Below are 16,492 nucleotides of genomic sequence, written 5' to 3'. Positions count from 1 at the left end.
TTCTACCACTGCACAGACCATTTCAGCCCCATACTTTTCCAAAGCACCAGTAGCTACTCTTAGATCAACATTATTATCATCTATAATAAGAATTTTTCTCCCAGGTAGAAGAGTGCAGAGAGTCAAGCTTGAGAGCTCAGATTCGATCAAACTGGAGCCTAGTCCAGCAGGCCAAATCGTTAATCGGGTCGGACCTCATCTTCCTGGTACCGGACCAACTCGACTCGAAAACCAGATCCCCATCGACTTCATAAACTGAAACTTCTCTTTCGCCGATATCAGCATCATCGTCGGAGTAGAAGAAGAGGAAGACGACAAAAGTGTGGGGTTGTGGGTTAGGCAGGGGGTGTGGGGATGTGAGTTGAAGAGCGGGGTGAGGATGTGGTTCAGGAAAGGGGGTTCAGGTCACAGAGAGAGAGACACAGGGGCAGGGCTGAGGGGTAGGGAGGCGGGTGAGGGCTGGGAGGGTAAGGAAGTGGCTTGGGGAGAGTTGGGTTTATTTTTAAAATTTACTTATTTTTTAATTTTATTTGGTTGTATTTTGGATTTTTAATTTTTAAATTATTTAAAGGTAAAATATTTTTTATTAGTATTTTAATTACCACATGTACGAAATTATCATAATACCTTGCCACATTATCAGAGTTGACAGAGTTAGATAGGAGATGACGGTAGGGGGACAAACTAGAACACCAAACCTTAGTCAAGGAGACAGAGTGGGCCACTTTAACTTCCGGGGGTCAATATAGAATTTGACCAAAGTTTCAGGGGGCATTACCGTAAATAAGCCTAATGTATATTTCAATTTGGGTTTGTTTCAAGTGATCTAAACCCTTGATTGTAACCAAAGATTTATCTTTTTTCTGAAGTTTTAAGCTTTGTATTAGACTGAATTTGAGTTGGAAAAGCAAGAGGCTTTTAGCTTAAGTGGATAAGAGCATTTATCCGTGCACCCAAAGTCCTAATATCAATTTTGGTATAGGGTTTTTTCTTTTTAAAATATAGATTTTTTTTTGGTTAAAAAAATTGGATTTGACAATATAATGCAATGCTTAGACCATTTGAAATTTTATCTATTCCCTCAATATCCAGGAATGCAAGATTTCCCGAGAAATGATTCATTCTCACCATTATAAACAACATTGCTCAGACTAAAACTGCTCACTAAAAAGCTACCTGTTCCTCAGTTTCTCTCTTCTGTGAAGATCACGGAAATGCGGGATTCACAAATGTTCTATTAAGCAATCAGTGCATATCAAAACATAAAAGTAAAAACTAAAAGACATAAGACAACATTGTAATTTAATTTTAAAACAAGACCATCATGTATGAGCCAAGTACATCTCTCCAAATGCATCTGCCGGACCTATTTATCAAAAAATGCATCCTGCTGTGACTATGGAACTACAAATGGAGACGTCCATAATGAAGGGTATCCCCATCCCTTCACTTATGCTAAACTTTGGTAAAACAAGGGAAGCTATTTAAAGCTGTATATGGTATGCAAGAAAGGTATAATGGCGTTAGCAGTTCACACCCCAGTCATAAGGCTGGTACATCACCTTCAGCTGAGATTTGGCAAGCAATTCCAGTAAAGCTTCTGAGACAGCCGGCTCGAGGTAGTTTGATGAGTGCTTCAGTACCTCTACCTCATTCTTGCCGAAATCAATGCTAAACCTGAGCATTAAGAAGTGTTGTTGGATGAGGCAAGTTAATTATTAAAAATGTTTCAGAATATCACACTATAAGGAGGAAGGTTTTGGGATTGAGAATATAAATTAGAGCCCTTGCTTAGAACAGCTTACCATTTAAGAATCTTACTAGCTGATGCAACCTTGGTATCAAAATCAATAATAAGACCTCCATTTCTAAAGAAATTACGAGCTGCTTCCATCAGTTCTTTATCAATATCCCCCGGAGAATAGCATCGAAGAGCAGGGCCAGATCGAGTACCACAGACCAGCGCAAAATGAATAAGAGGCTCTGGGTAAGGAAGAGTCACCTGGTATGGAAAGGGGCAAAAATGAGGTACAACAAAGAGGCTGAGCTCTTAGGAGATAAGAGTTGACTGGCAGATTACAATTCTGGAAAGACAAATGTGTTTAACCATGTACATGTAAATACATAACCCTGTCTGTTAACCATTAAAACACACACATGATGGATGTGCCAGGTATAAGTTTAAACCATATCAATAATGAAGAATATTAGTTCCATCTTACCATGGAACGCTTATCTTTTGCACCAAATGGCTTCATGAGATTGTATGGTGGTCGCTGGTTTCCCCGTAAAATACCATTTTGAATAGCTGAAAGTGAGTATGTGGACCCACCAACAACATACTTGAAGTCTCCAAACAACCTCTTTCGTTCAATTGCTCCAGCTGGATGACCCCATACCAATATTGCATGGATGGCCATCAGATTGTAGAGATTTATAAAGAAAGCAAGTTTCTCCTCCCTCTGCATATCCTTCACTTCCACTCTTTGAAGCTCTTCTACTATTCTCAGATACCTACAAAGATATTACCATCTACAATATCTTAGATATAAAAACAAAAATAGTTTATCAAGACACAAAACTGCATTTCCCAATAGCAGTTAAAAGAACTCATTCGAGGAAAACAAAAAAGGAAAAGAAAAGAAAAACCTTGCAAATTCCTCACTTCCATGGATACTTCTGTAATCAACATGCTTTCCGTCTTCTGACACATAGGCTTCAAGGATTGCATAAAATAAAAATCTTAACCTTGATGCAATATCTAGGATGGGCTTTGGCTTCACATCAATTATACCCCTTGGGATGTTGTGACATTGAGATACAATTGGATCATCGTCCAAGAACCGATACAGGTGGTTCCCATCCTCTAATAGATTTTCCCTAGAGAAACACAAGAGGAGAAAACGTCAACAATGGAATAATACATGTGATGCAAATTGGTTTGGCATTAAAAAAAATAATAATAAATAAGCTAAAATTCTTCGCTTAAATATCATGCATTTTATAGGAAAAAATGTGTGTTCCACCACTCACTGTCCTTTTGTACAAGACAATGAATCAGGGAGAGCTGAGACCTGATTTTTCACTTCACATTTTTTCCTCCCACATTTCTTTTGAACTACTTTCCCCTCAGACTGTTCTAGTAATGAAACAAAGCAGAAGAGAATTTAAAGACACTTCAAGGGAAACTTCAAGGGACTCACTCAAGAACATGATGAAAGAAGAGTTTGCTTGCAAGCTTTCTCCCAAATTCAATAGCCTGTCTCATAACACAAGCCAAAAGGAAAGGGGAAGAGTTAATGATAATGAGATTCAACTGGAAACTAATTTTGCATTTGTAGTAAACCCAGCACACGTAAAAATTGAAATAATTTCACGTATATAAGACAGAATCCAAAAGCATGACTTACGACCAACAAACTAAAAGAAAATGAAGCCCAGTAATTCCTTGTAAAATGCAAAATAATCTGGCCAACTGAAAGATGGAAGTCATATGACCACTGCTTTCCCAATAACTGAAAAGAAACTAATAAAACCAACTAACCTCTTCCCTTTCCAGATACTGATCCTCTGCTAGGAAATCCACCGCTTCTGAACCTGAAAAACAGTTCGTAAACCTGCGCATTTTATAAAACCGATCCTTCACAACAACAAATTCTTTCATCTTCCGGGCAATTAAAGCTAGTTCATCAATAGCTCCACTATTGGACAAATCATCTTCACCCGAAAGTGGTGGCAAAGGAGCTTCAAATGATGGTGGTTCACTGATCAGGTAATCAATCTTCTCATCAAACTTTCCAGACTCATTCAAGCCCTTTAGCTCACTCAAGCCTCCAATAAGGACTTCATTGAAAAACACTTTTGGAACAGACGAAGACCCAGCAATTTTCTCTAACTCAAGCTTTCTATTGGGGAATACATCAATATTGATCTCAACATATCTGAGCTTCTTCCTATACAAAAATAATCTAGCCTCTTTGCAGTCCTGGCATCCTAATCTTGTGTACAGTATAACTCTTCCTTTTATGGCTATAGCTTGTGCTGGTTCTTCAATGACCTCCTCTTGGGATGTCCTAATAAAGCTTAGGGGATTCCATGCAGATCTATCCACTGTTTTCTGAGAGACTTCTCCAGCTTCACTGTCTTTAGTGGAATCTGAAGCATTCTTATCTGCATTGTCAAGAACATCTCGTTCGTCTTCATCTCTTTTCCCAGAAAGGCGACGCAGAAAAGTGGAGACTACAACTACACCTTTAATCTTAACAAGGTTTGTTAGCGCCACTGCCTTTTCGACTACCCCCTGGGTCTCTGAATCAAGATCTAAAGAATGTGTGGACATACTTCTGTTAGCTTCCATCCCAGGAACCTCAGTTCCATCAAAGACCGGCTCTAGCTCCTCCTCCTCTCCAAGAATTTTATCTGTTGTTTGGTTTGTCTCCTCTTGAGCTTTGGACTCCAAATCCTTACTCTGATCTGTCTTCTTACCCAAGTTATCATGTCCATCATTGTGTAATTTTTCTTCTTGAGCTGTTGACGCCACCTTATGACCAGAATCATTTTGTTCCTTATTTGAGTCTGACTCCTTTTCTTGAGCTTTAGACTCCAAATCCATTCTCTCATCAATCTTCTCACCCACACCACTGTGACTTGGATTACTGTCTAACTTTTTACCCTGCTCTTTAGATTTCAAATCACCGCTCACATCCGTTTTTTCAACCAATCCATCTTCTCCATTATTCTCTAACTTGGGACTAACAGTGCTGATACTCAGAGATTCAATCTCCTTTGATGGTTCTCCTCCCTGAGATTTCTGAAGATCAAGTGTATCTCCATCCAACTTCTGAGCGGCCAGAGAACTTGTGACATTTTCCTTAGTTGAAGCCTCCTTCTCCATGAGGAAGGGAAGAATAAAGTTCAAGCACTAACTCATTAAAAGACAGCCCTAAAATGTTTAGATTGTGAACATTCAATGATTTTATGCAGGATCCTGCAATAGGTTAAACAAAATTTAACAATGTCATGACTTGCAAAGCTGCTGAGTGTTGATTAATTCGATAAACTAATATTGCAATAAAATTTTGGCTTGCAAAATCCTAGCTCATCAAAAAAATTATTTTCAATGAACATGTCTAGAAAGATTGTAATCGGCTAATAAAGACTGAAGATTAGACAGTACTAAAGCAATTTATTTACACTTCACCAAACAAAAAATTTGCGTGTGGTTCCTGGTTCCCACCAACCAATGGCTAAGCAATACTAACATCACTCAGAAACGCCTAAATTAAGTGATGGCTTTCATGAACAGCAACCTGGCTACCTTAGTTGCTAATCAAACAACAAAAGGAGCTATTAAACTCAATGGGTAAGAAAATATCCATAGCCAGAATAAAAAATAGTTCTTCCACTGATCATGTTGCTATATATTTTTCCATACACCAAAAGTTAATGCTTCTTTTGCTGGTAGAGTCATCCGTGAAAGTCAACCCAGATCGAACAAGACAAAAACATAGCAAACACCATGTATCCAATTTAGCACACACTGCCGCCGGCCCACTAAGCAAACATATAAAAAAAATTGAAAATTGAAAAACAAAGAGATATACATGACTTGGCATGCTCATATTCATACACTAAAATTTCAAGAAAGGGTCGTGCTTAGACCTCACCTAAAATCACAAGTGTGTAAACAAGAATCTGCAAATCAAGAAAGAAAGTGCAAAAACAAGAAACCATTTGACTGCTTACAGGTTGGGCAGCAAGTCATATTGTTCGCTTATGAGATAGATCCTTGCCCAATAAACAGGTCAAAATGATTACCTGCATGTTTAGTATATGTATGAAGACAGTACAATTTTTTGTATACCCAACAAAAAGCAACAATCTAGCCTTCACTGTTTCCTATATAATAGCATTATGCAAAGGTGAATTTTCAACTATTTTGACCAAAGAGCGGGTGCAGATAGTAAAGCGCAAATGACTTTCCATCCCAATTTCCTCAATTTCTCAGTAAACAAACAGGTAATTAAGAAAATATAGTAACCAATTGAAAATAATTAACTAATCAAGTAAACAAATTTACAAAACCGAAATAGAGAACGAGAAATAAATCTTACAGATCTGAAAAGGGCTGAGAGCGCGCGATGGGATTGGGGAGGAACAGTTCAGAGACAAAAAGGAAAAAGAAGAGCGAAACTGGAGAGAGAGATCTCTGAGCAGTTACAGAGATGACATTAAATGGTGTGAGAGAGAGAGAGAGAGAGTTACAATTGGTTTTTGGGGAGAGGGAGAGAGAGAAAGAGACTGAAATGAAACCGCGATTTTCAGAGGGAAGAGAGGAACGCAGGAAGCGGGAAGTCCGTGGGCTCAAGAAGATGAATATTTAAGAGTGGGTTTTTGGACTTTCGACCCAGTACACACTTCAGTATTATATACGCGTGGACTGATCGGGTTGAATTTTCTTACACAAAAATAAATAAATAAATAAATAGCGACTTTTTGTTTGAAATTAGTGAATCTTTGTCCAAATAACTCTTTTTTTTAAATATATTTTATACCAGATATGTAAAGTTAATTCCTTTTTTAAAATGATATGTTTAATGAGTCAATTTTTATGTGAGAAAATAATTGAAATGGTCTGTACATGAAAAAATCCATGACCAACTGTGATGTCTTATCAACATCACAGAATATGAGATATTATTGTATGATATTGAAATACTGCTACATGCTATAGTTAAGATCTCACTTTTAAAGTATAATATCAATGAATATTCAATATTAAAGAGCTACCTTATGCGGGAACCCTACTTAAGAATCCCTCTAAATACAAATAAAATATTAGAAATTTAGTTATATTCCCAATCTTAGACATAGTCTTATAAAGAAACCTATACCATTTAAAAACTATAAACACACCAAAAAAAAAAAACTCATAAATCGATAGTTGTTAATTTTTTCAATTCAACAGCTGTTTTTTAGTTTATTTGTGTGTGTGTTAAATACCTATATTGCCCTTATATTATGGATTTGGGAGAGAAAAATCATATCTGCCAAAAAATCAAATTTGCCAAAAAACCAAATCAGATTTATTTTCTCCTTTCTCGTTGGTGCTTTCTCTGGTGTTGGAGCAAGATGAGCTTCTATTGAAGCTCAGTCTCAGGTCCAACTATATTCTTCATCTTTAATCTACAATTTTCAATATTTCACCTTCGATTTCTTGTTCTAAAATCATGCTTCTATTGATTTTTTTTTTCCGGATTGTTCAAGACCTCGAACGAACCTAGATCAAATGCTCTTAGCTCTACTCCTCATCTTTGAGCACTACTCCTCTTTCGTCACGTCATCGTCGTCGTTGTCGTCATCATCGTCATCGTCGTCGTCGTTTTGTTTGGACTTGAGATTTTTGATCTTTTGCTTCAATTATGTGTTTCTCTTCGAATTTTAGTTGATTTTTGAAATGTATTTTAAGCTTTGATGATCGATTTATCTTTTATTACTATTTCAGTTATGGATCTCATTTTTGTTTAACGATGTACTTCTATAACAGAGTATTAACAATGTACTTCTATAACAGAGTATTAACAATATACTTCTATGACATAATAGTATTAACAATTTGAGCTCAGCTTGGTTTGAGTTGGTCTGGTTTGTTCTTTTTTCATCTTTTCTTTGGTGGACATATATTAGAAATAGCAACATGACAAGCATTAATCAACATGACAATAAATTAGCAGTGTTATTACCCTAGACTAGAACATTACAGGGGTATACAAGCATTAGAAAATAGGATGTCATAGGAAACTAGCAATGTTATTACCATAGACTGGAACATTACAGGGGTAGATATGCATTAGAAATAGGATGTCATAGGAAACTAGCAATGTTATTACCATAGACTGGAACATTACAGGGGCATATATGCATTAGAAATAGGATGTCATAGGAAATTAGCAGTGTTATTACCCTAGATTGGAACATTACAGGGGTAGACATGCATTAGAAATAAGATGTCATAGGAAACTAGTATTGTTATTACCATAGACTGGAACATTACAACCATTAATCAACATGACAGTAAACTAGCAATGTTATTATCCTAGACTGGAACATTACAAGGGTAGACATGCATTAGAAATAGGATGTCATAGGAAACTAACAGTGTTATTACCCTAAACTGGAACATTACAACCATTAATCAACATGACAGTAAACTAACAATGTTATTATCATAGAATGGAACATTACATCCATTAATCAACATGACAATAAAGGTGTGGAACATTATAGTCATTAATCAACATGACACGTAAATAAAGCTATGGTTTTCAAGACGTTTTGTTTGTAATGAATTGTTTGGATTTTTTTATAAAATTGGGTTGGGCTTGTTTTGGGTGTTATTTAAGTTTTTTGTGTTGGGCTTCCTTTTTAAGTTGATCAATGACAATAACGTAATTTATAGGAACTTAAACACTAATTTCTTATGTAGTAAATGAGTTTTGGGTGTGTTTCTAAAGTGCATTCCATGTGAGGTTTTTTTTTTTATAATTTCAACCCCTATTTTGGGTATATTAGTGAAGCTTCCATAAAATATAGGGCCTATCTGGAAAAAATTTGAGTAGGGTTAAAAGCACTCCAGAAAAAATATACATAAGTATTTGACTTTAAATAGACAAAAGTGCTTTTTTAGGATTAAATAAACACTTTTAAGGAGCATTTTAATTTTAGCGAAACTTTTTTTAAAGGTATCTATTTATCTATATATTAATATAAAATTAAAGAAGGCCAAAACGGTCAAAGGGCACACCAAATTCATTCTATCTAGAGGAAAGGCCCTAGTCACGGAGGAGCCAAAATGTCCAATACCATAAACTTCTACTCTATTCATTCAAGGAAAATATGAACTTGCAAAGAAAATTTTCTGAAAATGCAGACTATATTGAGATGATCTAACATCCTACATTTCACAACATACATCATACATGGCTTGTTAAACTGAATGCATATTTACATAGCTACCCTACAGCGAACACTGCTTCTGCTTACATTCTCCATGCTAATTGTTCATATTTGCAGGGTTCAGTATTTCCCAGGGCCCCTACTCGGTAACATTCATCCCAAGAAAAGGCTACGAGGGCATATCACTTGTATAAGAAGTTTTCAAACCTGAACCCTCCCTTTCTTCCTTTATATAATGAAAGAGTAGGCGTTGTCGAAGAAGAGGTTCTGGTATGTCAATCTTGACAAGGCCTTCCTCCCATCAGTTCAACTTTATCTTTCCCCTTTTCAATTGTTAGATACACTGGATATAGTGGATAGATATCTCATATGGGTAGCCATTGACATCTTCAACACAATTCCACCTTCATCTGAAGTTTTGATCAGGCAAAAGGATCAACTGGACTGCAAGCTACACTCAAATGAAGGGTCCATCTCCCATCCGAGTTCTCCACATGCAGTAAGAACAGTGGCAAGGATGTAATCATCCACCTCAAAACCCTCTGTTCGCATCCGATACATGAGCTTCATAGCCTCCTGGCAGAGACCATTCTTTGCATAACCCACTATCATAGCCTTCCAAGAAACCAAATTCCGTTCTGGCATGCTGTCAAAAACTTGAAATGCCTCCGTTACATAGCCGCATTTTGCATACATAGAAATCAAAGCGCTACCCACAAAAACATTAGACATGGCAGGACTTTTATTTGCAGAGGAGTGAATCAATTTCCCGTGCAGAACGGTTTCCAGCTGGGCGCACGCTTTCAAAGCGGATGAGTAAGTAAATGCGTTGGGCTCCACCCCATCCTCCATCATTTTATTCAAGAATTCAAGAGCTTCAGACTCAAACCCAAGATGTGCACAGCCAGAAATGATGGCAGTCCATGAGACAACATCTCTTAGAGGCATTTGTTGGAGGACCTTTGTAGCATTAGAGTACTCCCCACACCTACAGTAGAACCACACTAAAGTACTTCCTAGGTGTAAATTGGGTTCATTTGAGTTCTTTACTATCTGTGCATGAACTTCCCTCCCCATCAGTGAATCCCTCATTGAGCCACATGCTCTGAGGATGCTTACAATGGTCAAGTTGTTGACAAATATATTTCGCCTCTTCATTACTTGAAAGAGGCATATGGCCTCCTCACTGAAGCCCTTCCGAGCATACCCTGCTATAATAGATGTCCATGTAACTGTGTTTCGGTTCCTCATTCCATCAAATACTGTTCTTGAGTCTATCATCTCCCCGCATTTTGCATACATATCAACTAGAGAAGTGTCTATAAAAACATCATTCTTGTAAATCTTCTTAACTAAGGTACCATGTAACTGCCTCCCAAATCTTAACTCCTTCTCTTCCCCACAAGCCTTGAGAACACCACACACCGTAAACTCATTAGGCGAAAACCCCTCACTTAACATCTGCGAGAACAGTGAAAAAGCCTCCTGTCCATGGCCTTGTTGGGAACAAGCAGTTATCATAGTTGTCCAACAAACTACATCCCACTTTGGCATCTGATCAAATGCGCGGAAAGCACTTGACAGCTCTCCACATTGCGCATATAATTTAACAACAGCGCTGTCAACAATCAAGTTGCTCCAACCACCCTTCAAGACACCACCATGGACTTGCCTCCCAAGCTCATAATCCACCCTCTTACTACACAAATTCAAGACACACACAAACATGTTACCGTTCGGTTGAACCCCATCATTAATAGCATCACTAAACAAACCCAAAGCTTCCTCATCCAAACCGAAGTTCAAGTACCCATTAATAATGGCGGTCCAAGAAACCACATTCCTAACAGTCATTTTGTCAAACACTTTGCGGGCATCGACTAACTTCCCAAACACTAAATAAGCACAAATCAAATTATTAAAAACATACGTAACAGGATTCGCTAAACACCTCAAAACAACTGCATGTAATCTTCTCACTTCATTTAGACTACGACATGACCGGAGCCAAAGAGCAAGCAAATAGGGTCTGGAGCTTTGGCTCAGTGACTGAGTATCAGAGAATTCGGCATCTGGGTTTTCTTGGGAGCTTAAATTCTCAAAGTTGTAAGTAGAAGATGGGTTTTCGCAATAAAAACAACGAAAATTCGTGGGGGTTTTACGATTTCTGGTCTTTGACTTTGAATGCTTTCTCTGTATTGGTGGTTGAATGGAGAACATAGAAGGTGTTTGATAAAGGTTGATGCCAATACGTGGTGGCAAGAGAGTAGGCGAAAGCATTGCCTATTTTGCAGTTTGAAAATCCCCGCGAAACAAAGAAGAACTCAAACAGAATCTCAGTTCGAGAAAGCTCCCCGCTTTTAAAATATCCTCCTAATTTTTCTCAAAACTTAAATTTTCAGAATATCTATATTTATATATATCTTATATCTACATATATCTATATATATAAAGCAAAAGGCAAACAACGGTGAAACATTCAAAATAGCAGAAAATACCATTAGCTAATTCAAATATTAAAAATTGAAATTATTAATTACATGAGGATAATATGATAAATTCACTTTTTTTTCATGTTAACAAAATTAAAATTAATAACAAAATCAGATAAAAGGTCATACTTTTATGGAACATAACTACCCATGCTATCTTTTCTTAAGAGTGGTGATTTCCCCACTCCGATTTTATCCACTTACATTAAATTTTATAACTAAAAAAGGAGTGTAAGTAGATAAAATTGGAGTGAGGAAATCATTACCCTTTCTTAATTCTAAAAATAAAATAAAAAATAAAAAATAAAAAAGAAAACCAATTGGCACATGCGTGAGCGTGTGACAAGAGGCTAGTAAAACAAAAGGCAGGGAATGATAAAACATTCAAAATACCAGAAAATGCCCTTAGTTAATGCAAACATTAAGAATTGAAATTATTAATTAAATAAGGATAATATAGTAAATTCACACTTTTTCATATTAAAAAAATTAAAATTAAAAGAAAAATTAGATAATGAATCCTATTTTTATAAAACACAACTACTCATTATCTTTTTTAATTCTAAAATATATTTATTTTTTTATAAAAAAAAAGCATGAGAGGCTAGTTTTAAGAAAAATACTTTTTTCTGACAAAAAATCAAATTTTAAAAGTTGGGGTGAATTTAAGGGAAATTTGGTGAAAAATAGAATTTCCTAACATTTTAGAAGTTATTAAGAAAGTTAAAAAAAAATGACATTTCTGGAAAGAGACCTTCCTGCTCTTTTTATTTGGCTTGAAAAATCCTCCTAGTCTGTTTACAGTACGTTGCCATTTCTTTTTCCTCCATCTCTTCCGGGCACGCAAATAATTTTGGCACAAACTCTATGGAGGTTTCTACTGCCACTCTCCAACCCTCTTGTTCTTTCCCACTAAGAGCCCCTAAAACCGCTACCAGAGACCGCGCTTCTTCTCTCTCTTTCGTCAGAACCTCGTCCAGAAGTATTTCCCTATCTTCCAAAATCACCAATGGTATGTACTCTGTTGCTTATTTATTCCAAATTTATAAACTTAACTTTGCGTTTGATTTTTCCTGAAATGGGTATTGTTAATTTGCACTCGCCATACAAGTGATTGCTGTTAACTTGTGATTATGAAGTGAAAAAAAAAAGTGAACTTGTGTCCAAAAAGAATCAATGGAATTGGGAAATACGTTGTTAGTTTCTTAGAAGGAGCATTTTTTGTATCTGGGTTGAGGGTGTTTGTGTAACAGATAGCTGTTATGAACTGGCAGGTTTAGAACGTGCTTAATTTGATAATTTCCTTTGGATTTTTCATAAACTGGGTATTGTTAATTTGAACTAAGCCTACATGTAATTGTCTTTTTTGTGCTTTAGTTTATCTCCGAAGCCTCTTTCTATGACATCGAAGCCTTTGTGTATGTCATATGTCAAATTTGGAAGCTGAAAAGAAAAGAAAAAATTATGTAACTTGTGTCCAAAAAGCATCAAAGGAATTGGGAAACACCTTGCTGATTTTTTAGGAGGAATATTTGTTGTATTTAGGTTAACCGTGTTTACTGCTGTTTTGAAGTCACTGTGTAATAGATAGCTGTTATGAACTGCTAGGTTGTCTCTTACCAGTTAAACTACCAGTCAGGCCTGTTGCTGCTGCTGCCGTTGGTGATACAACTGCAGTTCCAAATGATTGTTCTAGTGCAGAAGAATTGTCCGTTTCTGATTCTTCTAACGCCACATTGATTGAAGATGAATCCAGAGGAAGTGGTGAAAAGGGGGAAGAGAAAGGTGGTGTGGGGGGGTTGGATGACCACAAAATGACCCGAGTATGTGACAAGCTTATTGAGGTTTTCTTGGTTGACAAGCCCACTCCAACTGACTGGAGAAGATTATTAGCTTTCAGTAAGGAATGGGATGATATCCGGCCTCATTTCTATAAGCGCTGTCAGGACCAGGCAGATACTGAGGATGATCCTGGAATGAAGCATAAACTACTACGGCTTGGGCGGAAATTGAAAGAGGTAGGTCTAACAAGTCAAAATATGATAAGCCCTGAAAGTGACACTACCATACTGATGACTTAAATGTCTTTTATTGAGGTGTATTATGTTTTTACTTCTGATCAGAATAATTTTTTTTCCACCCTTTGGTCTACGAGTGAGCTAACCCTGGTTATAGGCGTTTTCTCCCATGATCCTAACTACAGCTTCCTCAATCAGATGCAAATTCCCCTTCACTAAAGAAAAAGGCAGGCTTTTACTTTCTTAAGATAATACTTGTTGGGAGTGTAAGACTAAAAGGATGTTCAGAATCTCCTGGAGTGATAACTTGTGATGAGGATAATTTAAAATCAAATTTTACCTTTCCATGACTACACGAGGAAATTGGTTTTTTTTCTATTTGGTGGCTCTTTTAATCATCAAGGAATGCTTAAATTTGTTTGAGTTTGTTGCGCTGTTAACTTAACAGTATTGGGTGCTTCTTTGCAGATTGATGAAGATGTGCAAAGACACAATGAACTTCTTAAAGTCGTTAGAGGGGCTCCATCAGAAATTAGTGAAATAGTTTCCAGACGTCGCAAAGATTTTACACAAGAATTTTTTGTGCATGTTCACACTGTTGCTGAATCCTATTACGACAATCCAACAGAGCAAAATGGTGAGACTATGTAATATTTATGATATACTCATCACTTAATTATTCATTGTTTGCAAAAGATGTGCATTATATAATTAACACAGTGTTTGTCTTGTTCTTGAAGCATGATATCATTTAATCACTGTCATTCCTTCCTGCCTTTGTCCGAATCATATATTGTTAAGAGTAAAAAGATAATCCGCCTGCCTTCATTTAAAAGCATGATACACCTATGTTCTAATATCAGCTGTGGGGTAGCAAACTAGATATAGCAGTTATCTAGCTGATTTAATTAGGGGTACTTGCTTAAATACTGTGTGAAAGTGCCACTATAACCAAGACTTGTTTACATGTCATGTAATTTGTTGCGTTACTATTAATAATGTAAACCACAGGTTATGTGTAGTTTTTAATAATTTAAATTAGATGCATTCGAGGCCAAAAAGAAATTTATACATTAAATTATGCAATTGGGTCCGTGCTAGGCCTTAACAGGTCTGGATTTTAACCAAAATTAAGTCGGAAAGAAAAAGCAAGCCATTGAATTGGAAACGACCTAACCTTGTGGGGCAAGAAGTGAGCTAGTTTAAGTGACGAGGCCAGAAATCCAGCCAATCTTTATATATTTCTTACTCCATTACATTGTGGGTAAAAACTTACAATCTCTTTCTTATATGAATAGGTTTGGCAAGTATTGGAAATTCGTGCTTGGCTGCTGTACAAGCGTATGATTCTGCAACTGAAAGCATTGAAGCACTGAATGCTGCAGAGTTGAAATTTCAAGATATTATCAACTCTCCTTCTGTTGATGCTGCTTGTAGGAAGATAGATCACTTGGCTGAGAAAAGTCAACTCGACTCAACATTGGTGATGATGATTACAAAAGCTTGGTCAGCTGCCAAGGAGTCGAGCATGACAAAAGATGAGGTGAGATGATAGCTTGCCAGAGATACTGCCTTTCTCCAATTATGATTAAGCTGTCGCAGTACTATTATGTGTCTATGACAATCCAAGTTGTTCATATGCATAACATAGAGACAAGTATCATTTTGACGTACTGGTCCTAGAATTATTTTATGAACAGACACAAGGAGCTTGATTAGATTGTGATTCCCAACCTCCCAAGAAAAAAAAAAAGAAACAAAGAAGAGGAAGCCAAACTTTCATTTTTTGGGTGGTGTAATACTCGCTAATTTATGGGTTTTTTTTTTGTTTGAGTAGGTGAAAGATGTATTATATCATTTGTATGTGACTGCAAGAGGTAATCTCCAGAAGCTCATGCCAAAAGAAATTCGGATAATTAAGTATCTTCTCACAATTGAGGATCCTGAGGAGCGTCTGTCTGCATTACATGATGCATTTACCCCAGGAGAGGAACTTGAAGGGAAGGATGTAGATAACCTATTCACGTATGCATCAAAAACTTAATTACTCTTTCTAATGAGTTCGTAGAAATTTATACATTTGGTAGCTGTATGAAGTTGAACGGCTATCCTCTGTTTTTCAAAGCTCATGTGCGCTATCCTTTCCGTTTTGTTATTTAATTATATCAGGACTCCAGAGAAGCTCCACACCTGGATAAAGGCTGTTGTGGATGCTTACCATTTCAGCCAGGAAGGCACTCTAATAAGGGAAGCAAGAGACCTCATGAATCCAAAGATCATTCAAAAACTGGAGGAGCTGAAGAAGTTAGTCGAAAACAAATTCTTGTGACCAATAACGCATACATCATGAATGGTACTTGTCCGTATGTCAAACATCACTGGTATTCATCTCCAGGACCGTCTATTTATCTCAGCTAAACTTTGGAAATACAAGAGAACCCTAGCCATGACTCTCCAGATTTTCTGAAGTTCCTAGTGGCATGCACTATGAAGCTTGAAGCTTCAAACATCAAAATGACTTGTCAGCCTTATAGGTTAAAATGCTGTAGTTTGTTGGGTTTTTGTAGTCTGATGTACACCGAGCCCCTTTGTCATTATAAACTACAGCTTTGTAAAATTACTGGCCCTAAGCTTGAAAATAAAATCAATCTCATCCTCTGTACCAATTTTCAGTGAACAGTGTGTTTACAGGAGGAAGCTATATTTTCTCATAATTGAATGCGCAATCTTGCTATTAGATGAGTGTCACATACATCACAAAATACGGATTATATGCACCCGCGCAAGCATATGTCAGCGTTCTCTTGTCGTCTCATGTTGCAAGACTATGAATCTAAACAAATTCGGAAAGAATTAACTTAATCAATGGTTCATATTCACAGTCTAAACAACATACCCCGTGTTCTAGCTTTCGGTTTGACGTGTAAGAAATCAAATTTTCATCTAACCAAGCCTTGAGACGTGTTCGAGGATTGGTGGTGGCCATAGCCCTCTAGCTCTTTCAGCTCCCAACATGTTCTGTAGATC

At 36.9% G+C, this 16,492-nt stretch overlaps 3 protein-coding genes across 6 annotated transcripts; 1 reads left to right on the top strand and 2 right to left on the bottom strand.

Annotated features, from left to right (window-relative positions):
* Positions 1-1,269: 1,269 nt before the first annotated feature.
* On the bottom strand, positions 1,270-6,400 carry LOC110753415 (electron carrier/ protein disulfide oxidoreductase). Of its 2 annotated transcripts, XM_021954326.2 has the most exons (8): positions 6,114-6,400; positions 5,746-5,817; positions 3,545-4,987; positions 3,204-3,259; positions 2,650-2,880; positions 2,223-2,514; positions 1,806-2,002; positions 1,270-1,677 (listed from the first exon to the last, which is right to left on the bottom strand). In XM_021954326.2, the coding sequence occupies exons 3-8, from the start codon at positions 4,892-4,894 to the stop codon at positions 1,524-1,526; spliced, it is 2,280 nt and encodes a 759-aa protein (XP_021810018.1). In that variant the 5' UTR covers positions 4,895-4,987; positions 5,746-5,817; positions 6,114-6,400; the 3' UTR covers positions 1,270-1,523. The 2 variants fall into 2 exon arrangements, with proteins under 2 accessions (XP_021810018.1, XP_021810025.1); XM_021954333.2 differs by lacking the exon at positions 5,746-5,817.
* Positions 6,401-8,913: 2,513 nt separating this feature from the next.
* Positions 8,914-11,350, bottom strand: LOC110753082 (Pentatricopeptide repeat (PPR) superfamily protein). Its single transcript, XM_021953892.2, has one exon. It carries the CDS (start codon positions 11,233-11,235, stop codon positions 9,391-9,393), a length of 1,845 nt encoding a protein of 614 aa, XP_021809584.1. The 5' UTR covers positions 11,236-11,350; the 3' UTR covers positions 8,914-9,390.
* Positions 11,351-12,227: 877 nt separating this feature from the next.
* On the top strand, positions 12,228-16,131 carry LOC110753993 (uncharacterized protein At4g37920). 3 transcript variants are annotated; one of them, XM_021954997.2, is made up of 6 exons: positions 12,228-12,459; positions 13,083-13,465; positions 13,934-14,102; positions 14,764-15,008; positions 15,303-15,490; positions 15,635-16,131. In XM_021954997.2, exons 1-6 carry the CDS (start codon positions 12,315-12,317, stop codon positions 15,792-15,794), a joined length of 1,290 nt encoding a protein of 429 aa, XP_021810689.1. In that variant the 5' UTR covers positions 12,228-12,314; the 3' UTR covers positions 15,795-16,131. The 3 variants fall into 3 exon arrangements, with proteins under 3 accessions (XP_021810689.1, XP_021810682.1, XP_021810676.1); XM_021954990.2 differs by having other exon boundaries at positions 13,071-13,465; XM_021954984.2 differs by having other exon boundaries at positions 12,229-12,459; positions 13,056-13,465.
* Positions 16,132-16,492: the final 361 nt, after the last annotated feature.

The sequence above is a fragment of the Prunus avium genome, chromosome 1 (genome assembly GCF_965620075.1).
Source record: "Prunus avium chromosome 1, drPruAviu1.hap1.1, whole genome shotgun sequence".
Taxonomy (NCBI): domain Eukaryota; kingdom Viridiplantae; phylum Streptophyta; class Magnoliopsida; order Rosales; family Rosaceae; genus Prunus; species Prunus avium.
Note: the sequence above shows the minus strand (reverse complement) of the source record. Positions and strands in the feature narration are given on the sequence as shown.

What these genes read in the sequence shown, in the direction of transcription:
- LOC110753082 (XM_021953892.2), bottom strand. Translation starts at nt 11,235, where the DNA reads ATGCTTTCGCCTACTCTCTTGCCACCACGTATTGGCATCAACCTTTAT.
- LOC110753415 (XM_021954326.2), bottom strand. Translation starts at nt 4,894, where the DNA reads ATGGAGAAGGAGGCTTCAACTAAGGAAAATGTCACAAGTTCTCTGGCC. An exon ending in TTCTTTCATCATGTTCTTGA is followed by an intron (nt 2,881 to 3,203) that starts GTGAGTCCCTTG and finishes GTGTTTCTCTAG; the next exon opens with GGAAAATCTATTAGAGGATG. An exon ending in CAAAAGATAAGCGTTCCATG is followed by an intron (nt 2,003 to 2,222) that starts GTAAGATGGAAC and finishes TTTCCATACCAG; the next exon opens with GTGACTCTTCCTTACCCAGA.
- LOC110753993 (XM_021954984.2), top strand. Translation starts at nt 12,315, where the DNA reads ATGGAGGTTTCTACTGCCACTCTCCAACCCTCTTGTTCTTTCCCACTA. An exon ending in CGAGCATGACAAAAGATGAG is followed by an intron (nt 15,009 to 15,302) that starts GTGAGATGATAG and finishes TTGTTTGAGTAG; the next exon opens with GTGAAAGATGTATTATATCA. An exon ending in GATGTAGATAACCTATTCAC is followed by an intron (nt 15,491 to 15,634) that starts GTATGCATCAAA and finishes TAATTATATCAG; the next exon opens with GACTCCAGAGAAGCTCCACA.